Source organism: Gobio gobio, assembly GCF_949357685.1.
Source record: "Gobio gobio genome assembly, chromosome: 11".
Taxonomy (NCBI): domain Eukaryota; kingdom Metazoa; phylum Chordata; class Actinopteri; order Cypriniformes; family Gobionidae; genus Gobio; species Gobio gobio.
In genome coordinates, this window is record NC_137104.1 from 19197224 (window position 1) to 19225159 (window position 27936).

The 27936-nt window shown below is 38.3% G+C and overlaps 3 protein-coding genes across 4 annotated transcripts in view; 1 reads left to right on the top strand and 2 right to left on the bottom strand.

The window, feature by feature from the left end:
- ldlrap1a (low density lipoprotein receptor adaptor protein 1a) overlaps positions 1 to 2964 on the bottom strand; it is a 32733-nt gene extending 29769 nt beyond the window's left edge. The window contains exon 1 of one of the 2 annotated variants that reach the window (XM_079828500.1): positions 2732 to 2964. In XM_079828500.1, coding sequence (XP_079684626.1) covers positions 2732 to 2816 — 85 coding nt within the window. In that variant the 5' untranslated portion in view covers positions 2817 to 2964. The remainder of the gene's footprint in view (positions 1 to 2731) is intronic. The other variant, XM_079828499.1, reaches the window with a different exon arrangement.
- Positions 2965 to 4969: 2005 nt separating this feature from the next.
- Positions 4970 to 21197, bottom strand: maco1a (macoilin 1a). The gene is made up of 11 exons (XM_079829479.1): positions 20949 to 21197; positions 19316 to 19457; positions 19042 to 19168; positions 15303 to 15426; positions 13988 to 14166; positions 10229 to 10721; positions 9981 to 10139; positions 8580 to 8762; positions 8302 to 8422; positions 7065 to 7239; positions 4970 to 6971 (listed from the first exon to the last, which is right to left on the bottom strand). The coding sequence occupies exons 1-11, from the start codon at positions 21026 to 21028 to the stop codon at positions 6769 to 6771; spliced, it is 1986 nt and encodes a 661-aa protein (XP_079685605.1). The 5' UTR covers positions 21029 to 21197; the 3' UTR covers positions 4970 to 6768.
- srfbp1 (serum response factor binding protein 1) lies at positions 20969 to 27586 on the top strand. Its single transcript, XM_079829478.1, has 3 exons — positions 20969 to 21303; positions 23469 to 24121; positions 25211 to 27586. Exons 2-3 carry the CDS (start codon positions 23489 to 23491, stop codon positions 27152 to 27154), a joined length of 2577 nt encoding a protein of 858 aa, XP_079685604.1. The 5' UTR covers positions 20969 to 21303; positions 23469 to 23488; the 3' UTR covers positions 27155 to 27586.
- The last annotated feature ends 350 nt before the right edge of the window (positions 27587 to 27936 follow it).

Consider the following 27936-nt stretch of genomic DNA (forward strand, 5'->3'; position numbering starts at 1 on the left):
TTCAAAGCTTTGCTCTGAGCTTGTCCATTGCAACTTTTAAGAAGTCTTTCTTTGTTAAAACAAACGTGCTTTAGAATGTCTTGAATATACCAGCAAACAAGTACTTACTTGTAAACTAGTCCAGGATGGATGCCAAAGAGAAAGAAAATGATTTCAGATGTCGATAAAAAAAAATCACACTGCTGGCTTTGCAGTAGCACTGTTTATTTCACAAAATAAGGGATACAAGGCCTTTGTTAATTAACCCTTAAAAAAAACACTGTACCAAAATGTCAACATGTTTAAATCAATTAAAATGTACAAATGTTATTTTACCTGATTGCAGGTAAAATTGACTATCAGAGCAACACTTTTGGCAACAAACAAATGGGTATTTCGAGTGCCACAGCTTTATAAAGGTCACACAACTTATTAAGTCACTGTTTACTCACACCATTGCTCAGTGTTTTGGATCATATTTAGCAAATTTACAAGTATTTTAAGTACTTGACCTGTGACCTTTTTTTCTTACAGTTTTTCTCAATTGCTAAAACACTAAAACCCATTGGCTGAACAAAGTTCTCAGTTGCCTGGACTCATTTAGCTAATTGTGCAGTCTGTTGTCAATACTGTAAACCATTTCACATGGTAAAACACAATTTGCAGATCTCACTTAGACTTTTCAGCAAAACTCTAAACACATTCTCCACTCAAATGCACATGTCATCCATACTGGTAAACAAGTGGCAACAGTCAAATACAAAAGAGAAAGAGGAAGAGGAGGAAGAACAAAAAAATTGCAAAGAGCAAAGCAGAGTAGTAATTTCTGATACATTTTGAGCTACTATGATAGAACATGTTTTAGTTCATCAAAAGACAATGACGAAAAAGATCACATTTGTTTTGAGATTAAAAATGTACTTCTCCCTGAGAACTATATGTTTTGAACAATGTATTCTCTATTTTTTTGTGTATGGTTTACTGACTGCTTGATAGTGTATATCATTTTGATCACTTTGTTTATGATTTGAGAGCAGTGTTTGATTTTGAACACAGGTAAAACTGTTTTGAATTTGAGGCGAAAGTTTCATTTTGCGAGTCTGAGGTTTTGTAAATAGTGCTTGAAGATGAGGTTGTGTGTTTAATGTTTTCAGAAAATGGAGCAAGGTTTCAGAAATTGAGAAAAACTGTAATTCCCAACATGTTCAGTGATTGATAAGTGATTACAACCATTCAACCTAAATACACAACCATTCAAAAGTTTGGGTCATTAATATATTTATTTAGCAAGGATGCAATGCATTCATCAAAAGTGACACTAAAGACATTTAAATGTTGCAAAAGATTTGCATTTATTTCTTTTTTTTACTTTCCTTTTTTAATGCCATTCCAGCTTCTATGGCTATGTTCATGACGAGAGCCATGTTTAATTAAAATAAAACTAAATTAAAGATCCAGATAAATTCAGCTTTGCCATCACAGGAATACACTAATTTAAAAAATATATTTAGTTAGAAAACAGTTATTTTAAAGTGTTATACTATTAACAATATTTTTACTGTATGTATATCAAATGAATGCCACCTTGGTGAGCATAAGCATTTTTAAAAACATTTACTGACCCCAAATATTTTAACAGTAGTGTAAATCTGAAACTGTTGCATTTTTAAGTAGTGGTTACATTCACACAATGAAGCCACACAGATTAATATTACAAATGATTTTCAATGTATCCCAATTAAACTTAAAGAGAGTCAAATGAGCACTCTGAGATAAACATACTGGAAGGAAGATTTATGGGCCAAAGTTACAAAGTGTCAGAAAGCTTGTCTGAGATGAACATATCCACATTCTAGCCTATTGGTCTAAGAGAATATGTACGAATAGTGAATTATTAAGGGATGGTTCGGACAAAAATGATTTTTTTCCTTTTCTTAATTTACTCACAGTCAAGTTGTTCCAAGCATGTATTAGATTCTTTCTTTGGTTGAACACAAAATAAGATATTTTAAAGAATGTTGGTAACCAGACAGTTGACGGCACCCATTGATTACCATAGTAGGAAAAACAATACTATGGACGTCCATGGTTTGGTCACTAACATTCTTTAAAATATCTTCTTTTAAGTTCAACATAAGAAAGAAACTCATGCAGGTTTGGAACAACATGAAGGGGAGTAAATGAGGGGAGAACATTTTCATTTCAGCTATCCCTTTACAGTGGTGATATTGTGCAACCCTGCAAATATTTCGCATAGTAAGCTTCAAAAGTTGCTCGCTAAAATAAAAGTATGGGTTACTGGGGGCTAATGAAAAACCTGCTAATCTAGACGACAAACATACTCAAGCAAAGCAATGTCTCGAAAGCGAGACCACGTTTTGGGCAATATGTAAAGATGGGTAGCTCAACAGGTTGAGAGACACAGTAAACCACTAATATAACGTTACCCCAAAACTACTAGTTTCGTATGAAGGTTGTGAATCTCGTCGACAGCTGTAAAAAGGCGCCTGTGTCGTTCATTAAACACATTTTGGACAGCATATTTACAGATCATAATGAAGTAAAATAAAAATCACTTTTCACCCACAAACTAACTAATACAGATTCACAACTACTAGGCAAACTCCATCTTTTGCTTGTATTACTAAACATGATTAATTGACAAACAAGTTCAGATGCTAACGGATGGATAACACAAGTGACGCGTGAAAACACCCCAAACAAAAGTCTCGCTGTTGACACGAATACTCACTTTGGTGTTTGCCTGAGCTCCGGGACTGTTTGGTCAGGCTAGGACTCCGAATAAAAGCCCTTCTGGCTGATTTCAGCACATCCATGGCGAGGATTTAAGCGGAGAAGCGTCTTCAGGTGCTGCTGTTGGCCATGAACTACGTCTTCCCACTCAACTTTGTTATTGCCGTTTCGATGCCGACATCTGTGGGAATACTTGAGTCTTCGCGTCGACTGGGCGGTGTTTCATCCGTCAATCAACATGACGTTCGAATTACGCTGCGCCCAGATTCTGTTTCCATGGAAACGGCATTAAACAATCCTTCGGCGTGTGCTTTTTAAATGGCTGTGTCCGAGAATCAAACTGTGGCTTGTATGAAGGTATATGCGGTATATAATGTCTTCATATTTCCCTATAATGCCTGATGATAAGTAAATATTCATAAGGTTTAGGTCGCATTCCGTGTCTCGCAGAATAACAAGAAAGACACGAAAAACAAGTGACACGAACATAGAGGTCTATTGATATCATCTTTGTCGCCCTCGTGAGGCTCGTGTGGATATGGGAGAAATCATCAAACCTGCAGAAATTAAAAATGAATAAATGGAAAAATAAATAAAATAATAAATAAATAAAATTTCAAATAATAATAAAAATTCATTTAAAAATAAAATAAGAAAATAATAAATTAAGGGGATTTTTTTTCTTCCTATTATCACATTTCAGATAAATTAATATATAAACAGGTTTGGTCCTCCATAAACAATTTATGTTACTTTGATGGAATTATGAAACACGTTCACACTCAAGGCAAGTCAACAATTATTTTCCAATATATGGTTATAATTAAACATTGTTTTAGGGCAAATATGCCTTAAAAATTTTTTTTAGCATTCTACATTTTTTTATTTTATTAATAATGCTATTATTATGAATTGTATTAATACTAAAGTATTAATTTGAATCATTTTGTCATCCTGTGGCCCCCAGAAATTTTCTAAGTGGGTCCCGGGCCCCCTGTTTGAGAATCACTGCTTTAGTATTTGTTCATATTTTGAATGCAACTTTTTATATCCACTATATTGCTAAAAGTTGTGGGACGCCTGCCTTTACATGCACATGAACTTTAATGACATGCCATTCTTAATCCGTAGGGTCTAATATGGAGTTGGCCCACCCTTTGCAGCTATAACAGCTTCAACTCTTCTGAGAAGGCTTTCCACAAGGTTTAGGAGTGTGATTATGGGAATTTTTGACCATTCTTCTAGAAGCGCATTTGTGAGGTCAGGCAATGATGTTGGACGAGAAGACCTGGCTCACAGTTTCCACTCTAATTCATCCCAAAGGTGTTCTATGGGGTTGAGGTCAGGACTCTGTGCAAGCCAGTCAAGTTCCTCCAAACCAAACTCGCTCATCCATGTCTTTATGGACCTTGCTTTCTGCACTGGTGCGCAGTCATGTTGGAACAGGAAGGGGCCATCCCCAAACTGTTCCCACAAAGTTGGGGGCATGACATTGTCCACAATGTCTTGGTATGCTGAAGCATCAAGAGTTCCTTTCACTGGAACTAAAGGGTCAAGCCCAACTCCTGAAAAACAACCCCACATCATAATGCCCCCTCCACCAAACTTTACACGTGGCACAATGCAGTCATGCAAGTTCTGTTCTCCTGGCAACCGCAAAACCCAGACCCATCCATTGGATTGCCAGACAGAGAAGTGTGATTCGTCACTCCAGAGAACACGTCTCTTCTGCTCTAGAGTCCAGTGGCGGCGTGCTTTACACCACTGCATCCCACGCTTTGCATTGCATTTGGTGATGTAAGACTTGGATGCAGCTGCTCGGCCATTGAAACCCATTCTATGAAGTTCTCTCCACACTGTTGTTGAGCTAATCTGAAGGCCACACAAAGTTTGGAGGTCTGTATCTATTGACTCTGCAGAAAGTTGGCGACTTCTGCGCACTGTGTGCCTCAGCATGCGATGACCCCGCTCTGTGATTTTACATGGCCTACCACTTTGTGGCTGAGTTGACCGTGGAATATTGAGTACTGAGGGGAATTTCACAAATGGACTTATTGCACAGGTGGCAACCTATCACGATTCCACGCTTGAAATCACTGAGCTCCTGAGAGCGACCCATTCTTTCAAAAATGTTTGTAGAGGCAGTCTGCATGCCCAGGTGCTTGATTTTATACACCTTTGGTAATGGAAGTGAATGGAACACCTGAATTCAATGATTTGGAGGGGTGTTTTGTTTGAGTTATTTTTAATACCTTAAACTAAATCAAAATTAGAAATGCTGCCTTGGCAACTAGCTAAATTCTTTTTGCATTATTATTATTTTATTTAAAGTAATGAAATATGTTTTTATGGTTTTAGTTGTCAATAATAACCCTGCTGTAGACATGTATCCTCACAAGGATGAATGACCAAACTTGCATCCAATTAAATCTAGAAGTATTAGCAATTGAAGTCCATAATTAAATAAAGTGCAAATTCCCCAAAGCAAACACAGTAATAAGGTATTTTACACTCCTGTATAAACACACAACCTCAACATTTAGCTTGGTTCTTTAAAAAATTTAAACAATGAAAAAACAAAGGCGTGTTCTTTACTCTCCACAAAGTTTACCATAAAAACACCAAATGCAATCCACAGTAATACTTTCCCAAGGTAGACAAATAAAAAAGAAACCCCTGTTGTAAAACAAGGACTAAACCAAACAAGCATATTCTGCTTGCATCATGACACAATCCTTAAACCAATAGAGAAGACATGTGAAGTAGAACTTTGTAATGAGGCATTAATGGATTGATTTTAGACGTTATCTGCAATGAGGTCTCTATAAAATGATGCATGGTAAATGGTGGAGGGGAGAAAAAATTGGCACATTTGACCAAAATCAAACCATTCATCAAATATTACAAAAATGCAATGAACATGCTAATGTAAATTAGAGACATGGCAGAAATAATGAACCACTGATAACTAGTGGATTAAAGTGGGCTTGCCGTTACCTGTATGTTTTTTTCCCGTTAACAAAACACATGGTAAAAAGAGGGCAGATGATTTTAAATGCCACACTTGGGAAAAACAGGTCATGTGGTATGCGGACCAATCAGATGGATTCTAGGAGTGAGTGAACATGGCATGGGAAGTGTGTGAGAATATATTAAACAAGATATTTCAAGGCACTGTGTAACATAACAACTGGCAAACAAGACATCATATGTTCAGTTTTTCAACTGGTTTTAACTAAGTTCTATTTAAATTTTTGTCCGGTAACAAAAAGGACTTGCATTGACCGCAAAATACGACAACATTCCCAAATATTTATGCAGCATTTTTGTCCACAAATACAATGTGAAGATCAGTCCCTTTTTAAACACGTAGGGTTTTTCGTGTCTTTGACATCTTGGAAAACAGCATTGGGAGGAACCAAAAATTTGAAAAATATATGTCCAATTCAGATCCAACATCTATAAGGAAATGATTTTTACCTCCCAAAAACAGATGCACAATACTATGGTCATGATTAAACTGAAATGCATTCTTAATCACTCCATTGCAACAAACACAACATTTTTTCCATCACTAATACTTCTGCCTCATCTCAATACGTTTTTCCCTTTTCTTTTTACATTCAATAAACTTAAACATGTACGCTTACACCAGGGAAGTAAAAAGACATCATGCCACCATTTGTGGCCCATAAAATGGTTCAAATTTAACATAAAGATGGAGATATTAATTTAAAAAAATCATGAAAGGTCTCCATTAAGACCTCACAAAAGAACCACAACAGGCTGAAGTGTCATTACCAAGAAAATAATTTAGGTGTAAGAGCTTCAAAAATAACTTTAAACACCAGGAGGGCAGTTCTTGTTAATATGACATCCATTTTTTCACCTCTAATCCTCCACTTATGTTAGCAATAACAAAGAAGAGTCATACTAACAGAGGAGGGGTAAATCAAACAAAAATACAACCCCATCCCATTGGTTTGCATACTGAATTTTTAGACAAATCAAAGAGTGGACGGCGTGTGTGAACATTCACTTCTTGAGCGGCTGGTAGACAGAGGCATTGGGGTCCAAGCTGGAAGGACTGGTGTCCATAAACTTGGAGGAGTAATGTGGGGTCACAGGGGTCATGTTGTTGGTCTCTGCCGAGTAGGTGATGCTGGGCATGACCGCCATGACCTCTGCGATCTTCTGCTTCAACTCTTTTATCTCCTGCTCCTTCTGCAAAATCTGACCTGCGAGCAGGGCAAAAAACCATAGGTTAGTGAGAGCAGAAGCAGAAATATAGGTTAGATATAGAGCTCTATTAGGACAGGACGAGGGCAGACCTTGAGCAATCTCTAGCTGTCGCTTGGCATCGCCGAGTGCTGAAAAGAGATCAAGTTTAATTCTGGTCTCGGCACTCAGACTGTTCTCCAAGTGCTGGGTCTTGTCCTGCATGGCTGACAGCGCTGACATCAGAACCTCCGTGTCCTTTTCGTTCTCCTTATATTTACGCAGCTCCTGCACAAAGAGAAATATATGAAGGTACTTTTTAGTTGGAGAAAAGATTTTAAACGGTCAATATGAAATCTTATCTAATATTATATTTCAATATGAAATCTAAAATATAAATCACAACTTATTTAATGTCCATCATTTAATGTAATTGCGGAGTGAAACATTTTATGGATAAACTGAATAAGAGTTTGCAGCCGATAGTGTAGAGAATAAAAAATGTTTGTCCCAGGAATCAGGCCAAATCAGACCAAACGTTTTGCCCAAGGAATCAGGCCAAATCATACCAAACATTTTGTCCCAGCAATCAGGCCAAATTATAGCAAACATTTTGTCCCAGAAATCAGGCCAAATCAGACCAAACGTTTTGTCCCAGCAATCAGGCCAGATCAGACCAAATGTTTTGTCCCAGAAATCAGGCCAAATCAGACCAAACGTTTTGTCCCAGCAATCAGGCCAGATCAGACCAAATGTTTTGTCCCAGGAATCAGGTCAAATCAGACCAAACGTTTTGTCCCAGCAATCAGGCCAGATCAGACCAAATGTTTTGTCCCAGGAATCAGGTCAAATCATACCAAACATTTTGTCCCAGAAATCAGGCCAAATCATACCAAATGTTTTGTCCCTGCAATCAGGCTAAATTATACCAAACGTTTTGTCCCAGCAATCAGGCCAAATTATACCAAACGTTTTGTCCCAGCAATCAGGCCAAATTATACCAAACGTTTTGTCCTAGGAATCAGGACAAATCATACAAAACGTTTTGTCCCAGCAATCAGGCCAAATTATACCAAATGTTTTGTCCCAGGAATCAGGCTAAATATAATTACTTTAAATAAATAAATAAAAGAAGTAAAGAGGTCCAAGGTCCAAATGTACAGAACTTTCTTAAACACTAACTAAAATTATACACTATATTATATATATATATATATATATATATATATATATATATATATATATATACATATATTCATATTCTGATCCACAAATATAACTTTTTGCCTGAATCTTTAACTTAAATATTGCTCTTGGGAAAGCACCACGTCAGCAGGGGTTCTGGCTTACTTGCGCTTTGAGCTCGAGCTCTCTGATTTGTTCCTCCTTTAGCTTATTGTCGTGCATGAGCTTCTTGCACTCCGACTCCAGCTCACGTATGCGACTCCTCAGTGAGTCCGTGCATTCCCCTCTGTGAATGGAAACGAAAGTCAAGCCCACCAGTACAAAGACAAAACAAGATGCAAAAACACACACAGAGCTCCCCATTCTCATTTAGAAGTTTATTCCACAGAAAATACTAAAAGTATAAGAATAATATTTTTGGGTGAGTTATTAATCTGTCTCACCTGGAGGCAGCTGCCAGAGCGACAGCACGTGCCGCTGTAGCCTCTTCCATCTTCTTTCTTTTCTTCTCTTCTGCAAGCTGCTTTTCCACTGCGGCTCGCGCTTCCTGTTCTGCCTTGAGCCGCTTCTCCAGCTGCACAATCGTTTGCTTGTCCTTTTGCTTTGCCTGCACAGCATTATGAAGCCTAAGACAGAGAAGCACATAATTAACACTGGCACAAACGACTGCAGGTAGAGAGATGGAAATGTGCATATGAAGATACAAATGCAGAAAAAAATACCAGGTAGTGATTAGTATTTACCTGGGGTCCTTGGAAACAGACTTTTGTTTTTTGAGTGTGTTTGAGATTTTTTTATTTTATTTATTTGATCAAATGGATTATTTAAAATGATTAATGATGGGATTTGCTGGTAAAAAAAAACAAAAACAAATAAAACAATCCCTAACTGGTCAGTTATGACCAAATCAGTATTTATATATTATTATAGAATGCATTCATATTTTGATTAAGATTGTATTTTAGTTGAAGTTATAGTAATTTTATTATGTGCTTTTGGCATTTTTACTAGCTTTTTTTTATTTTATAATTCTGTTTAACTTTATATTTATTTTCATTTTAGCACTTCAACTTTATTTCATTTGTTGCCAAGACATTTGTATTTTCATTAGTTTTTATTTTTAGTTTGCATCTAATATTTATTTTTTATTTCAGCTTTAATTCAATTAGCAAAAAATATCTTTATTAGTTTTAGTTAACAATAACAACACTCATCCAAATAACCATTTTAATCCTTCACTGTATTTTAAGTTAAAAGGTCTTTAGGCAGGTGTAAATTGTTGTCCCTACCTGCAACCGGTTACATTTCTCAGTGCTCAATGATTTGTGATATCAATGATACATTTTTAGTCTTACATATTTAAAGTTGGCATGAAACAGAAGCTGTGATCATCTTTTCTTTCATATTGTACCGTACATCCGAGTGAAACTTGATTTTGTCTATAGGGAATTGATTGGATCGTTGTGGTTAACTGTGATTGACCATTTTGATCGAATGGCAACTTTAATTAATTGACACAATTTGTCCTCAGTGAAAAACACCATGGATATGTGGTCCAGGTAATCAAAGTATGGCCCGGTCCCAAATGGCACTCTTCATATGCACTTACGGTCTAGTCCCATTTGTCATTTTAGGTTTCAGAAAGGTGCTTGCAAGCTTTGCGGTCAATAAGCTTCGTCGATGGGCACTTTTGCTGAGCCCGCACTGACTGTCTACCTGACAGTCAAAGTGGCGTTACACTGCAAAAGTAGGATGTTTAAGGTGCCATTTGGGACAGGGCCTTAGAGTCCTTGGTTTAAAATGTGTATTGGCATATTAGTAACAATTCTTTGCTGATTTCTCACTTGTTTTGCAGCAACTCGTTTTCCTGGCGAAGCTGCCCCAGCTCAGAGCGCATGCTCCTCTCGGAACTGCTCAGAGAGCTGATCTGACTGCGCAGGTCTTGCTCCACCTGTCTGCTCGCCTGCAGGTCAGCCTTCAACTTCTTTATGTCCTGCTCAAGCCTGACAAATGGAGAAAGTGTGAATAAACAGAACGTACTCACTCCAATGGCTCAATCAGACCATAGTAGTTGCTGCATGAGGAGTCTTACCGCACTAATGCATCTGGCTTACTGAGCTGGTTGTTAGGTATACAGTTCTCCATCAGATCTCTGTGAGGTGCAAGGTTCTTCCCTGCACACTTCTGTTTCTTTTCACTCCTGCTGGATGAGGAGGATGGTACGCTGCCATTGGTGGAGTTGTGGCTATGGGGGGAGGAGTTTTTGTAATGTTTAGAGGGGGCAGAGCCTCCTCCTCCACCGCCTACCTCCTCTTTTAGGAACAGGTTCTCTGCGCTGCCGCTGAGCTCGTTGTTGAGTCTCTTAGTGTTTAGGTGGTTCTCCATATACTCAATGTCCTGTAGTTTAGCATCCACAGTCTGTAAGATGTTGTTGTTTATTCCTATGCTGTGCTGCTGCTGTTTTTTGTCTTTTCCCTTCTCCTTATACTCCAGTTCAGGCAGAGGGATGGGCAGTTTCTTGGTAATAGCAGTGCCGTTCTGAGCTACTAACACAGATTCTGCTTCAGACATGCCTTTTGAGGTGGCTGTCAAATGAATGAAAGAGAGATTAAGGTAACAAGGCAATGCTATCTGACTGCTATGACAACAAATGAAAAATACAAATTGTAAAGCATCATGCAAATTAATAGGCAATATAGTACTACCATAACTAATTTTATTTTTGCACTATGTGCACAGTATGAAAATTCTCTGCAAGCATGTAATACCCAGATAACAAACATTAGGCAAAACAACATGTGGTGGTATACATACAAAGCACTCAGCGTGGAGTATGGTTTCTTACAATGCAATGCACTAAAATTGACCTTTTCATTCCCAGCGTGATATCAACCAGGACTTTGAACATATTTTTGAAAGGTTTGCCAAACATTACAAAAATGTTGCAATAAAAATATAAAATAACTGTTTACGATGATAACTGGTTTACAATAAAAGTCTAGTGACAATGTAGTCAAAAACATTTAAAGTTTATTGTATGGTTTCACATAATGGTTAAAAAAAATATTAAAGGGGTGATGAATTGAGAAATTAACTTTCCCTTGAGCCTTTGATTTATTAAAAGTTCATAGTGATATAAGAATATCCTGTAAGTTTCAGAGCTGAAAACTTCCTTGTTAGTCAAAGAAAAGCTTTTATTGACACCAGGCCCAGAAAACGATCGATCTCAGAATATGTCGACCACTGACGTAATAGGATGCAGAAGCACCGCCTCAAGCCCGCCCACCGACTCGGAGCTAAACGGGCTGCGCTACCGAGCAATAAGCATGATGGTTCCAGCTCACGTGCGTATTCTGCGTAAGACATTGCGTTTGTTCGCTTCATTTCACCATGGAATCGATTGTAAACAAGAGACAGGTCGAGACTGGATTTGCAGACATATTGAGATTAAAACACTGCTGTGCCTTCTATATTGGATCCGACAGGAATGGTGCAACACACTTATGTGAGTAAAACATGTTTTTTATATGTGTTAGTATTGCATTGTTACAGATCGCTTGAAATCTATTGATTACATACCTTAGCACGCGGTCACAGGCTGGAGAATCCTCTATTTGAAGTGTTATTGCTTCATTCGTGATCATACTCAGACTTGTAACATTATGGGCCAGGGCTCGGACTTGACTTTTTTTTTAAAGCCCAATGTCCTCGATGCTATGTGTTTTTCAGCCTGCCGACAGGCTATCTTAAATAGTGAAATAACATTTCTTTCTTGTGCGCGCATATGTGTGTGTATGTGTGTACGGTTCGCGGTTATATTCACTGATCGGGCAACAACATTCCAATCAATCGCAGGTGGATGAGAGATGAATCTTTGTGTTTGTTTGATAAAGATATTTTGCGAGTCCTGTGAGCGATTCCCCAGACGCTTTCAAAACAATCCCCACATGTACTGAGATGAGCTGAGGCTCATTAAATATGCAAATATTATCCAATCCTAGCCGTGGGCGTTCCAAGTCTTCAGTGTGGCACGCCCATCAAAACCGACCGTTTCTTCAGAGAGCCTCAAAACCAAGGCAGAAAATAGCCTATTACTTATTTATTATGATGTTTCTGAATGTCAAAACCACGTGAACGTCATAAGTTGACCTCAGACAACAGTATACAAATTTTTTAAAAAGCCAGTTTATGACACCTTTAAATATACAAATAACAAATAAAAAAAAATACTCTATTGTTCAAACCTTTGGGGCCATTAAGATACAGCTGTCATATTGTGAAAAATTATTAATTTAAATTGACTTTTCCATTTGAATATATTTGAAAATGTAATTTATTCCAGTAAATGCAAAGCTTCATTTTCAGCATCATTACTCCAGTTTTCAGTGTCACATGAATGATCCTTCAGAACTCATTCTAATATTCTGATTTGCTGCTGAAGAAACATTTCTTACTATAATCAATGTTGAAACCAGTTGTGGTGCCATTTTTGTTGAACCTGCGATTTTGTTTTTTTCAGGATTCTTTGAATAGAAAGTTTAAAAAGGCATTCATTTGAAATAGAGATCTATTGTAATGTCTTTACTGTCACTTTTGATCACTTTAATTCATCCTTGCTGAATAAAAGTTCTGATATGCGGGCCACATTCAAGACTTGGAAGTAAACGCCCACTGCTATGATTAGGTAACAGTTTTTCACATTAAAATATTTTTCAACGTGCCCGCCGTTACACGTGTGGAGCTGTTTTGAAATCTTCTGATGTTGAAACATTTGCAAACAGTGTGAAACATTTATGTGTTTAACACATGCTTTATAAGTCTTGGTTGTGGCACATCAAGTTTAAGTACTTGGAGTTACCACAGTTATAGCTTACGGTGTTTTGTGTAAACAAATTATTTGTCACACTGTCAATCTTATAGGCTATTTATTGTTCATCCTTTTCAATAATGTGAAAAACGTATAAATTGGCATTTGCGGTGTCTTGTTTTAAATCAAATGAAAAGTGTTGCAATGTCGTACTGATGCCAAAACTCAGAAGATCTCGCTCAGTTTTCAGGATTATGAATGGCAATGAATGGCTTAGATCAAAACAATAACAAAAGCAGCTTTTTCTACTTGCTTTCTCCCCGCATTAACCCAATAAATGTTGAAACAAAAGCGAATCACAACCATTCACAGTTTGACTGCGGCACTACAGTATAAATACTCAGTACATATCAAACGATCTGTAACGAACAGTGTCTTACTCACCCGAACTTAGTTAAAAGTTCAACCACGCTACCGTAATGAGATGATCACAAGGGAGACACTGCGAAGACTGTTTTTCCATAACTTGGCACTTCAGGAGGCATCTCTTTGGTTGTTGGTAGCGAAATCCTTTGTTTGTATCTCTCATCTTTAATACTACACGAAATGCGCAAATTGGTGGACGGAGCTAAAGAGGCAACAATGTAAAAGTAGGTGTTGATCCTCTTCTGCAGAGGTGGTCTTTTGTCACACTATTACGTCATAATGTGACAAAATCTGCAACGAGTCATATTGGCAGCTTGGTTTCAGTAAAAACTGTTTTTGGGCTTTTTGAGAAGAAAGTTTTGAGTTCTGACACTTACAGTATATTTCTATAGTACAATGACCTCATGGAAACTCGATGTCTCAATTCATGAAAAAAATGACTAACTGCCCCAAACTTTTGAATGTGAACGGTCATCAATCATATGGAAATGAGATCATGGTTGTGACGTCAATGCCTTGACGATTTTTGAATGACCCATGTTTTTTCTTTGCGTCATAGATTTGACACATAATTAAAAAAATTATTGTATTATCATAATGGCCAAATGGTGATCTTACCCTCCTCTGCCTCTCGTTCCTGTTTCTGAAGCATCTGTTGTTCTGGGGGCAGGGCCTGCTGTAGGAGCTGCATGTAGAATTCATTTTCCTTCTGCACCTCCTTTTGCTTCCGCAGACGCATCTTATAGCTCACGTAACTCTTGAAGCCGAAGCCCAGCGTCACCACCGGATAGCCAATGCTTCAACGAAAGGGTTAGAACAACATGTTAAAAAAGATTGGTACAACTAGTGATGACTCAACATCAGACACCTTCAGATAATGGCAACACTCCCATGTGCTGCTATGGAGACGCCATCAGCGTGTTTACAAATACAAAACTGACTAAGTAGTACAGTTACATCAGATATTTACTACGTTCAATAATCAAACATTTGTGAAAAATGTATGTGGTGTATGACTTTGTGCCTGAAGAGATATTTCACAAACCTTTAAAGAGGACCCATTATCCCTTTTTCAAAGTCTTGATTTAGTTTTTGGGGTCTTTTAGAATAGCTTTTAAAGGGATAGTTCACCAAAAAATGAAACGTATACCATCATTTATTCACCCTCAAGCCATCCTAGGTGTATATGATTATATTTAAAACAAATATCCTGGCTCTTCCAGCTTTATAATGGCAGCCCAAAATTTGAACACCAAAAAAAGTGCATCCATCCATTATAAAAGTAATCCACACTGCTCTGGGGCCTTCTAAAGGCCTTCTGAAGCGAATCGATGGGTTTTCCATATTCTAAAAATATCCATATTTAACACGTTATGAAGTAAAATATCTAGCTTCCGGCGGACCACCTTCTGTATTCAACTTCCGAACAAGTTCTTACTTTGGAATGGACCATTTTCATGCTCAAACAGCAACATTACAAACTAAACATAGTTGCAAATGTAAAAAAGCATAATGGGACCCCTTTAAAATGATACAAACCTTCATGACATCCTTTCGAACATGGAACTGAAAAAGATATATGACGAAGAAAGTTCATGCCATTTTGCGTTTGTTTTATTGGAAAGAACAGCATAAACATACTTAAGCATTTCTCCTTTTATGTCCCATAACTGAAAATAAGTCATATTGGTTTAGAACAGGGCTGTCCAACCCTGCTCCTGGAGAGCTACCATCCTGCAGATTTCAGTTCCAACCTTGGTCCAACACACCTGTCTGTAATTATCTAGCACCCTGAACACCATGATTAGCTGGTTCAGGTGTGTTTGATTCAGGTTGGAGCTAAAATCTGCAGGGTGGTAGTGCTCCAGGACCAGGGTTGGACACCCCTGCTTTAGAACAACATGAGGGCAAGTAAGCATCAAAGAAATCTTACCAGTGGGCTGCGAATGGACGGCAAAGGTCTACATGAAAATGTTTCAAATCCTTGAATCGGATGGCTGCTTCGATGTAGACGAAAAGAATCCACAGAGAGACAGTGGGCAGACACACACCTCGCTCTGAAAAGGAAGAAAATAGAAAAACTATATATAACAGTTGAGAATTGATCTCTAGCCTGCTGTTAATGGTTATGACATTCTTACGGCATATATAGGCATGCATAATTCTTCAAACTATAATGACTTTGAGCCCATTAGTGACCTTTAGGGTCATCAGACATCTGAGGGGTTATATAAAAGGCAACTAGTTGTTTGGCAGATCAATACAGTCACACAGGTTTCACAAAACAAGCTCTAGGCTGCAAACAAAACCCCCAGCTTGCTGAAAACACCCTCTCTTGTTGAGACGAGCAGGAGCAATCACAGTCACAGCTCAAGGCATATTGAAACAGTTTTCAAGGAACAATCACTCAGTGTCAGCAATTATTTTCCTCCTCTTTCCTAAGGTATCACTGAAACGACCCAAGAAAAGGACATACAAGAGCACTCAAAAATCTATCAAATCTATCTATCTTTGCTGTTCACAATTTAAATTCAAGAACAAGGTAAAGCTCAACATGGAAACACATATCAGCAAGGATACATTGCATTTATCAAAAGCAGTACAGATATTTATAAGGATACAAACATTTCTATTTCTAATATATGCTGTTCTTTTGAACTCTCCATTAAAGGTGGGGTAAGTGCTTTCTGGTAACTGATGTCGATTTCAAATCAACAAAAACACGCCCCTATTTTGATAGCTCCGCCCCGCACATACGCAACTCAGGCAATGACTATGGTGGAATCTGTTTTGTCAGCCGGCCGAGGGCATGATCTCATCAATAAGTGAAAGCAATGTGTTACTGTGGTAATCCAGGTCGAATGTTTAGTGAAAAAAAAAATCATCCCTTACATCCCAAAAACACAAACAACTCGATAGCATGAGCATGACAGTCCAACTAACGAACATATTAAATATTACAATTATGAAAAGATTAGACGGTTACATCGATCATGAAAAGAGCAACCAAAGGAAACAAACATATATTAGGAGTATATTTTCTTACTTTTCGGACACACTTTGGGAGCTGACCATAGACTGTAAAAAATATGGACGTAGTGTCCGTGACGTCACCCATAGGATTCTGAAGAGCCGTTGCCATCTTGTCAGCGTGTCACTCCCGGATAATAGAAAATGGGCAAAAAGAGGCGGGACGTGGGTGGAGCTGAGGTCGCGCGATGATTAACAGACAGCATATAAATGGCTATCCACCTGTCACTTAAAGTGGCCACGCCCTTAATTATGCAGGACTTTAAAGCTTTATATAATGTAAACGAATGAGTTATAAAAAAAATTAACCCCCCTCACAGTTGTCATGAAGGGCAAAATTAGCCGTATAGACCAAAACCACAATTTGTACCAGGCTGTAAACATGTGTTTTTCTGCTGTAAAGTTGGGCATTTTAACATGGGGCTCAATGAGATCCTGCTCCCTTCTGGAGCCTGTCTCTAGTGGCCAGTCGAGGAATTGCAGTTTAAGTCACTTCCGTATTGGCTTCAAGAGAAACTGCGGGATGTTGCCGCTTGGAGCTGACGCTTGAAACAGACATTGAGGAGAATTAGAAGCTCCAGGCTTATACGGTGTGGAAATGAATGGGTAATTGTCGTCGCTGAAGTGAACGACAATATGATCGCAAATGGACAAACAAGCGAACATGACACATGAGCATATTCAAGCAAAAGCCAGCATATATTAGTTCTGTGAAACAAAACAAAATCAAAGTTACTCGCCTATCGAGAAGAAATAAAGCAACCTCAGCCTTAAGGCCTGTTCACACCGGGACGATTTTCGCACGCGTTTATCGCCGACGTTTAACGCCTCGTGACTAAACAATGGGCGCCAATGTGAGTGTTCACACCGACGCGTAAAACGCCAGGCGTAAAAGCGTCATTTAAAAAAAAACGTCTCAGGTTCGTTTTTTTATTTTGACGCGGCGCGTTAAAAACTGGCCGACCAATGAGATCAGCGCTTTTGTTCACGTGCCTGGAGCTGCTGAAGTGACAGTAAAACACGACTGGGTGGCGCTCAAGCACAAAATCGGTCTTGCCGAGCACACATTGATACGAAGAAGAAGTAGTAAGTAGACAAAGAAGAAGAGGAGCTGCTAATGCTGCTTGCCAGTTAGCAAAAAGTGTGTGAATGGTTTTGCCATAGACATAATATATCTGTGGTTTTGGCAAGCACGTAAATACTGTCTCTCTTCTTCTGTGTGACAAGCGTGTCAGAAGCGTAAGTGCCGCAGCACCACCTTGTGTACCGGGAGCGCATCTACTGAATGTGCACGTTCACTCGGCGCATCGCCAGTGAAAATCGCTTGGGTGTGAACACTCAAGACGCGCCGAAAAACGTCACGAAAAACGCTGGCGATAAGCGCGTGCGATATTCGTCCCGGTGTGTACAGGCCTTTAGCTCCTTGAGTTCTCTCCAGCGCCGGAAAGATGATCCGATATTTACACGGGTCCTACTTCTTGCCTGATCGTAAGCCTTCTTTTGTTCCACAGACATCTTCCACATTTGTTTTTTATCTGCCATCTCTCTCTTTCTGTCGTCGCTCGGTTAATGTCCGTCCTGTGTCGTGTCTTTTGAATAATGATGTGCACGGAGCGTCATTAGTAGACACGCCCCTTACTGCTGATTGGCTATACGTTTGTTTTGGTACACGGCCCGAGACACTTTTTTAAAGCGGTTTTGAAATACCACTTAGCCCACCTTTAATCAAAGCATCCTTAAAAGATGTAACATGACTTCCACAAAAATATGAAGCAGCATGACTGTTGTCAACATTGATAATAATAAAAATAAGAAGAAGAGTTTCTTGAGCAGAAAATTAGAATATTAGAATGAATTCTGAAGGATCATGTGACACTGAAGACTGGATTAATGATGCTGAAAATTTAGCTTTGCCATCACAGGAATAAATAAAATTTGTTTTTTAGATTTAAAATATATTAAAATAGAATAATATTTTACAATATTAAAATTTTGACTGTATTTTTGATTAAATAAATGCAGCCTTGGAGAGCAAAAAAAAATTACAATTCTGACCAACCCCAAACTTTTGAACGGTAGTGTACGTAAACTATGAAGTCAATCCCCAACAAAAACAATGCTGCTTGCTCATTGTTCTTTTATGCAATCATCAAACATTCATGATAAACAGTATCCAGAGAGATCCAAATGGTATCGTTTGCATAAGAAAAGCCCTTTCAACATCTCCCTCTCTAGTAACTGCCAGGGAAGTGAATGGTTGCGTAATATTTAGCAGAATGCTCCTGATTTATGCCACTGAATAATCAGTGACAAAGGCTTATGGGCACTTACACACTAGCAAAACCTCTGATGGAGTATTTCAGACATGAATGTGGAATAAATTGGGTTTCTGGAAGCACAACATGGATCCATGCGTCTGCAGTTTTCATTGGTCAATGGATGCCTATGGCAAAGCATGCAACTTTTAGTTGCATGATGGAGCATCACTTTCGCAAACACTTGCCACTCACCATCTCCATCCAATCAATAGATTCCCAGCATTCTCAGAGTCTAACATTCAATCAGCTCTAATGTTTAAGTGCCCTTACTCCTAAAAAGATACTCATGGAAAGTCAGACGGGGCTTGAGCAATATTGACATACCTGTATGCCACACGTACTGTACCCAGACATACGTGCTGGCAGCGAAGAACAGCCATTGCTTGGGGATGAACAGGAGGCAGATGATGTCTGATGTGAATGCGACACACACGAAGAACACAGAGAATGCCTGTGGGATAAGAGAAGAGTAGAGATGATCAATTTAACCTGTGTAAAACATGTCACTCAAAGCCATCAAGACTGGTTTACCAAGAACCAAGACGACAGTGAGCCATTCGTTGCTCAATTACACAACGATGGGAATTAAAATACTCACCAATCCCTGATATCTAAAGGAATCATAAACACTCCTGATGAAGAGCCAGAAAGGCCACAGATACTCGAACCGGAACTCCAGCACGAAATCGGCCAGCAGAACCAGCGCCCAAACGACCAGGAACTTCAGGTACAGAAAGGTACTGCCAGATCAAGAGAAATCATAAGAATAAAAAAAAACATATCAATGTCTATGTCTGTTTTATAAATTAATTTCAATTACTTTTTCAGTTTCCATGATTAATGTATAAGCATTTATAAATTCAGTGCTAGGGAGAATTTATTTGTTAAATATCAATAGATCAATAGGCTAGTTAAAATTAATGAAAACTAAAATCAAAAATATATATATATAAAAAAAAGAGACTAAGTATCCATCCAGATCATAACCACATAAATTTACATTCACTATAGACACTATTTCCATGACTTTTAACACTGTAAAAAAATTCAGGCCTCTCCAGTGACTGGTCACATCTAAATTTTTCAGTTGGCCAAATTGAATTTCGGCGAATTGCTACAATTTTAGTCACAGAAATTCAATTTGGCCAACTAAAAAAATGTAGATGTGACCAGTCACTAGAAAATCTTTAATTGGAGACCTGACATTTTTTGCAGTGAAGATATTACATTTCCATGGCCTTTCTCAGTCTTTTCCCTGACATTTCAGGGAGGTTTCTAACAGTGGGAATACTGCTTGTTAAAACTATTCAAATATACTCAGCCAAAATTAGGTCTTGGCAGAGTACGTCTTGGTAGTTTATGTTTATATAAACTTATTTCAGATGGACCGCAGATATAAAGTTTCGGTCAACACAGTGTCATGTGGAGGTTGAACAAACCAAAACTTGCAGGATCAAGTTACACACAGGGTTTAATCTACACATCTTCCTAGAAGAAAAACAGTCTTAAACAATCAGTTCGTATTAGGATTCCTTCATAACATTCACCTGACACAAAACAGCGAAGGCATCAAAAACGTTTCAATAATGTGGCATAAACATTTGACAGTTTAGTTGGTTTCTGGTAGACTATCTTGGACAAGCAACAATCCAGCTGTCAGTTCTTAAAAGTAACTTTTTTTTTTATACATGTGAAGAACATTTAAATAATCTAGAAACATTTCTCCACTATATATAAAAAGCGTTTGTGCAACAAAAAGGTTCTGTGGATGTTAAATGTTCTTCATCTAACCATCAGTACCAATAAGAAACCTTTATTTTTAAGAGTAGCTGGTTGACCAGCCAATGACCAGCTAAAAATCACCAGTTCCCATGATCCAAAACAAGCTGGATCTTCCAGCAAGACAGTGATGGTGATGATGATGATGGCTATACAAGACCACTGCACAACTTAAAGAACATTCATAACATGGCCAGGACTACATGCAATGCTTATCAATCCAAAGTATGCACTATTGAAGCCCGTGGATGATACGCAAAAGCCAGCATCCACACATATTTTGCTTTACTGAGAGGAGTCAGAGGTATCCTTGTCTAAGCCACAGTCAGGCCAGTGAATGATCACATTGAACTGTCATCTGTATCTGACTGTGACAGCTCATATACAGCCAAGCTCTGCTCAGAGACGCCATTACGGTGCGGTCGACTGGCCGTGAGATTCTCCGTCCGTACCTGCTGTGAATACCCTCGGTGATTCGGTTCCGTTTCAACGGGCGACGGAGTTTGCTGCAGTCCGCATTGCGCCGCTTCATTCTCCACCCTTTAGATTCCAGTAACTTTAAACACTCGAGGGAAACAACGTGAGCGTCCTAATACTGATGGGCATCGCTACGCCAATGCGAGGATGTCAGTGTTTTCCTTTTTCCAGACACAAAGAGATAAATAAAAACACTCTGCGTGAGGCCCTCCCATTTTTATTCTGGAAGCCTCGTGACGTAACGACGCTGTGCGCTACGTTCGCAAGGCAAGATGGCGGCGTCCTGAAAAGTCAACTCTTCTGCCTGATTTTCATTATTATTTTGTAGAGGTAAGTGTTAATATTGACATAAACCATGGGTGTGAAGGTTTGTATAGTAATACTCAAGTAAAACAGGTGGCATATTTTATAAACCTTGTGTATATAAGTAGAGCACATTCGACCACTCCAACACATGCCTTCAGCCATGCTTGAAACAAGAATTTGTTGGGACATGTCGCTAGAATAAAATTATTATTTGATTAAAAGTTTGGCAGTTAGAAGTGATGACGAAGTTATGCATATGTTTATTAAGATTGGATGATTGTTTTGCGTGAACGTCACTAACAGATTCGTGTTGGTTACACGGATCTTATCATGTCAACATTGTATTTGCGTTGACTAATGTTGCACAACTATTACAACATTCGCACATAGACCTTTTACGTGGCCATGTGATTTTTACCTGTGTTGTTGTGATGTTAAGTCACTTACGTGATTATTTTATATTAATGTAATTATATACTATTGTCTACTTTATTTTAACACATAAAGACTTTAAAAAAATCAGATGATGTACACAAACATCAATGCAGTATTACAACTTTTAATAATAATACATTATTTGTAATATGTAAATTCTATCATATTTATTCAATTGTTAGTACCTACATACTGTCACAATTTGTACATCTGTATAATATAAATGTGTGTGTGTATATATATACATGCATACATACACTGTGTGCAGAATTATTAGGCACGTTGATTTTCTGATCATATTTTTTTCCAGGCACATTTGACCAATTCCAAACAACAGTAATCCTAATAACTACTATTAATTTAGTATTTAATAATGTGATATATAATAATTGTTAATGAAGGCTGGAAATGAAAAACACCTTATATGCATTATTATGCATGTTTTCTTTTACAGAGAAATTGAGCCAAAAAAGAGATTTAACTCAGACTGGAAAGTCAAAAATTATGAAATGCCCATGAGAAGGATAAAATACTAATGCAATACTAGACATTGCAGTCCATAAGGCATGACCATTGGACAGTGAAATGCTCGTTTGGTCAGCAGGGTCAGACAAAAACATGTGGCGGAGAAAAGACACCTGTTAACTGCAAAAGAATTAAGAATTAAGGTGAAGAATTAAGTGTGAAACCATCAGGAACCCTTTAGTCTCCAGCGCCACCATTTTCCAGAGCTGCAACCTACCTGGAGTCTCCAGAAGTGCAAGGTGTCATGATCTCAGAGACTTAAATTAGGTAAAGAATCCTAAAAAATGACCCCCACTAAATAAGAATCACAAGCTGAAGTGTTGTAAAATACATGAAGACTGTTTTTTTATAGGCAGTACGTTTTGGGAGTTCATTTTAGTCCACCCTGAAGTCCGTTTTGCAGAGATGGACTAAAAATGAACTCCCAAAGCGTACTGCCAGATTCTGGAAGATGAATTCTTCAAACAGTGGTACTAGAGGATGTGGTGCTGGTCCTTCAAGAGTCACTCTCAACCTATCTGTCCATAAAGCCTATTAAAAAAAACAGTCTTCATGTATTTTACAACACTTCAGCTTGTGATTCTTATTTAGTGGGGGTCATTTTTTAGGATTCTTTACCTAATTTAAGTCTCTGAGATCCTGACACCTTGCACTTCTGGAGACTCCAGGTAGGTTGCAGCTCTGGAAAATGGTGGCGCTGGAGACTAAAGGGTTCCTGATGGTTTCACACTTAATTCTTCACCTTAATTCTTAATTCTTTTGCAGTTAACAGGTGTCTTCTCTCCGCCACGTGTTTTTGTCTGACCCTGCTGACCCAATGAGCATTTCACTGTCCAATGGTCATGCCTTAACTGCAATGTCTAGTATTGCATCCCTCTCATGGGCATTTCATAATTTTTTACTTAAATCTCTTTTTTTGGCTCAATTTATCTGTAAAAGAAAACATGCCTAATAATTCTGCACACCTGAATATAAGGTGTTTTTCATTTCCAGCCTTCATTAACAATTATATATCACTTATTAAATACTAAATTAATAGTAGTTATTAGGATTACTGTGGTTTGGAATTGGTCAAATGTGCCTGGAAAAAAAATATGATCAGAAAATCAACGTGCCTAATAATTCTGCACACAGTTTACATATACACACAACCCAAGACTAAAATTGAAATGTTGAGATCACATAACTTCATAATGATGTTACACCACCTGTTGCTTTTCTCATTTCAGCTTTCAGAAAGTACATAAAGATGCCTGCAGTACTGAACCTCAGCAATGAGGTGGTCAAGATGAGGCCGGAGGTTAAAAGGGTGAAGGTGCTCCTCCTCCGGAAACTCGCCCGTCAGATCTCAGTCCTGGAGAAGAAGAAAGGAAATGAGGCAGATGTGGAGAAGTTCCGCAGGCGAGCGGCGAGACTTCGGGAGGAGATCCATGAGCTGAAAGTTGTTGGGCCTGACAGCGTCACCAAGGCCGCCTTACAGAAGGACATCAGCTTTGACATAGTGTGCCGGAATAAAGAGGCCAGCCTATCCGAGCGGGCCACCGCCCGCATCGCCACACATCCACAGTTCAGCAAGAAAATCCAGAGCATAAAAGCAGCCATCAAAGCTTTCAAAGATGAGAGAATAAATGCAAGAAAAGCAGAAAAGCAAGCAAAAGACATTGAAGAAATTGTCACGTCGCAAGATCAGCCACAAGCAGATAATGATGAAAAATCAAACGATGATGATAATGAGAAACTGAAAGAGGAGGAGGGTGACAAAAAGACAGAGGAACAGCAAGAAGAGATTGATGGTTCCTCACAGGAGAGCCAGAAGACCAATCCGGAGACATTAAAAGAACAGACCAATGAGTGCCAAAAAGAAATAACATTACCAGTTGAGGTTAGTGCATTTTTAAGTGGTGTGAGTAGATTAGATACAGAGTACAGGTAAAATAATTGGTCAAAGCTATACAAAAATATGAAATGAAGAGTTATAGCAAAATGAATCAATCTCATGTTGTTACTTTGTCAGTGGAACACAAAAGGAGAATTTCTGAAGAATCTTTTCATGCCTTCCGTCTGAATTTATATGATTTGTGTGTGAAATGCTTTCGATTCAAATATTGCTCCATTACACACAGTGTCAGATTCAAAATGCATCTCGGGTTCAAACATCATTGACATAAATTGTGACAATAACATATTTCATCACTATAAGCAGATACCAACTCTGTGGATAGATAGGTGATGTTATCTAACTTATTAATATTCATAGTTTCCATGGCCGGTTTCTATATCCACATTCCCACAACAAATTAAGGCCAAAAGTCAGAGAATAATTCTGACTAAATAAAGTTTGAAATAGTAAACCTGAAAATGTATTTTTGCTTATTTTTAATAAAACGACGTTTGGGAAAACCTGGAATTTGATACTAAAATCTAGTTTTGAAACGTTAAAAATAATGATACAGATACACTTTTCTTTCTAGTTAAGAATAGTTTAGTCCAGAAAAGTTTGGGGTCAGTTAGATAAAAAAATAAATAAAATTATACTTTTGCAGCCTTGGTGAGCATGAGAGACTTTAAAAATGATTGCTTCTTAAAATTCTTCTTGTATTGTAATTTAGTTGAAAACATTATATGCACTGTACAAATTAGTACCTTTACAATAAGAATTTTTGCAGCTGCTGTCTTAATAAAATAAATAATTTCAAGACAGATTCTCCCTACTGTACTGAAATTGTACAGAACCAACCATGACCCCAAAACTGAGGGTACATACTTCAGAAATACAATTTTGTGTTCCACTGAAAAACAATAGCATACAAGTTCGTAATGAAGATGAGTAAATGACAGAATATTCCTTTTTAGATAAAGTATTCCTTTGAACGTCATGCTTTTATTCAAGATTTAGACTCTTGTGTCAAACAACATTACTCTAAAGAACTCATTACATGAAGATTAATCTGAAAAAATTTGCCTCTTACAGGACTCATCTGAAACCGTGGCTGTCCCACTGGAGGTGATCAGGATGAGGAAGGACGTGAAGAGGACGAGGGTGCTGATCATCAGTAAAATGGCAGAGCAAATGGCTTCTCTGAAGAAGAAGAAGGGTCAGGAATCTGAGGTGAAGGAAAACCAGGAGAGAGCAGCGGGAATCCTGAAAGAAATCCAGGCTTTAAGAAATCTTAAACCAGATCAGGTGACCATGACAGCACTTCAGGAGAACGCTGAGCCTGAGAAGATTTTGCAGGACCCTCAGGCAACCCCAGTGGACAGAGCCATCGCACGTATCATCACACATTCCCGCTTCGTCAACAAGCTAGAGAAGGTCAAAGAAGCCGTCAAAGAGGAAAGAGCTAAGGCTGCGGAAGCTGAGCAGAAAAAAACTGATAGGCTGGCCATGGTACAGTCCAAGAAAGAAGATGACAACGATGAGAGCAAGGAGGATGTTAACATAGTAGTAGAGGAACAACTGAAGAGTTTTCCCACTGAGATCCATAAGCCTGGTGTTGTGGAGCCAACCGAGAGTAAAGACCCTGATGCTTTTGAATTACCACCATCCAAGAATTCAGAGGCCACGTCTCCAAATGTCCAAAGTTCACCTGAAAAGTCTTCAACTGTAAGCAGTACAAAGTCTATGCCGCCAAATAACTTTGGTATGGCAGTAGAGGAAAAATGTAAGAGTTTTTCCACTGAGATCGATAAGTCTGGTGTTGTAGAGCCAACCAAGGGTAAAGACCCTGATGCTTTTGAATTACCACCGTCCATGATCATCACAACATCTTCAGAATCCTCCAGAGGGGTCACAGTTAAATTACAGAATTCAGAGGCCACGGCTCCAACTGTCCAAAGTTCTCCTGAAAAGTCTTCAACTGTAAGCAGTACAAAGTCTACACCACCAAAGAACGTTGGTAAGGCAGTAGAGGACAAATGTAAGAGTTTTTCCACTGAAATCGATAAGTCTGGTGTTGTAGAGTCAACCACGGGTAAAGATCCTGACGCTTTTGAATTGCCACCATCCAAGATCATCACAACATCTTCAGAAAACTCCAAAGGGGCCACGGTTAAATTACAGAGTCCAGAGGCCACGTCTCCAAATGTTCAAAGTTCTCCTGAAAAGTCTTCAACTGTAAGCAGTACAAAGCCTACGCCGACGAAAAATGTTGGTAAAGCAGAAATGGAGATCACCTTAAAGTCAGAAAAGAAACAAGACCTACCTGAGACCAAGAAGCTTGAGGCAGATGAAGAGAGCGATTTATCAGATGATGATGATGAGGAGAAGGAAGAGAAGGAATATTTCGATGACAGCACAGAAGAACGTTTCCATAAGCAATCGTCTCACTCTGAAGACAGTGATGATGATGACTTCTTCCTGGGCAAAGTGAGCAAATTCAAGAAACGGAAAAGCAACCAAGGTAAAGTTGAGGAGAAAAAGAGTGAGCTTCAAAAACCTGACAAGGAGGCCAGCAGCAAACCTCACGAGACAAACCGTGGCAAATTGCAGTCTGTGTTTTGCTCAGCTTTGTCCAAATCCTCCATCTCCTCTCAGAAAGCAAAGTATGGGTCTCACAATGATGGGTCAAGACCTCCTCGATTCCAGGACCAGGGAAAAGGTCCTGAGAATAGGATGAAAACTTCTCAATATAAAGGCCAAGACCGTGGCGCTGACAGGAGGATGGATCCTTTCAAACCCAACAGACAGACTTTTAAAGTTGCTGGACAAAGGCAAGCGGGACCTTCAGGGGCAGGGTGGGGAAGGTCACAGTTCGAGCAGTATCAGAATCCCAGAGGTCCACCTGGAAACATGTCAAATCCACCCCAGCAGTCCCTTCATCCCTCGTGGGAGGCTAGCAGGAAAAGAAAAGAACAGCAGGCACAAATCACAGTATTCCAAGGGAAAAAGATCCGATTTGATGATGATGATGATTAAGAAACATCTGCTAAAATGTATTTAATGCTTCCATGTTTTGATCATAATTCTTGTTATTTAGTGTGAATTTGTATTAAAACACACAGATAAAACAATGAAGGACTGTTAAAAGTTATTTTGAATGTCTTCTCCATATTTCATAGATAAAACTGCAACGTGTTTTTTTTTTTTCTTCAATTGCGTCTTCACATTCCAAGTCCTCAATAGTGTTGTATATTGTTTAACACAAAGATGTTAATTGTTAACCTCATAATATGGCCAATTTGATTGGTTGTAGTTTTCTAGGCTAGTTTTCTTAAACTGTACACACAGATTGTACTGTACACAGAACCCATACTATAAAAATATTGAAATAAAGTCCCTCTCAATGTTATTAAGTATCATTAATATACTTTTATTTAAAAATACTCCATTTAAATTGTAATGTTTATTGAATGTGTTGTAGTTTTGTCACTTAATTTTGTTTAAATGTCTTTAATTTTATTAAGTTTTAGTTATACGAGTACTAGAAATCATTTGTTGTATTACTGAAAATAAGTTTACTTAAAAAAGGGGTTAATGCTTAATTTATTTCAATTTACATTTTTATTTTTACTTTTAGTTAAGGTTAACAACACTGGTATTTTTATGAGCTTCTGTGGATTAGTCTACTTTTTGTTTAATATTGATGTATATCGACATCTGTCTGTTAGCATTAGCTAACAACATCCAGCAGATTTATTTTTACATTTATCCTGTGTCCGTACATCTAGCGCCCTCTAGAGGCAAAACCTGTGTATTAA

Bases quoted from the DNA above. Each gene is read 5' to 3' on its own strand.
- srfbp1 (XM_079829478.1), top strand. From the start codon at position 23,489: ATGCCTGCAGTACTGAACCTCAGCAATGAGGTGGTCAAGATGAGGCCG. The intron at 24,122-25,210 runs GTTAGTGCATTT...TGCCTCTTACAG, and splicing joins AAATAACATTACCAGTTGAG to GACTCATCTGAAACCGTGGC.
- maco1a (XM_079829479.1), bottom strand. From the start codon at position 21,028: ATGAAGCGGCGCAATGCGGACTGCAGCAAACTCCGTCGCCCGTTGAAA. The intron at 19,458-20,948 runs GTACGGACGGAG...TTGATCTGGCAG, and splicing joins ACCGAGGGTATTCACAGCAG to TACCTTTCTGTACCTGAAGT. The intron at 19,169-19,315 runs GTGAGTATTTTA...CTTATCCCACAG, and splicing joins CCTTTAGATATCAGGGATTG to GCATTCTCTGTGTTCTTCGT.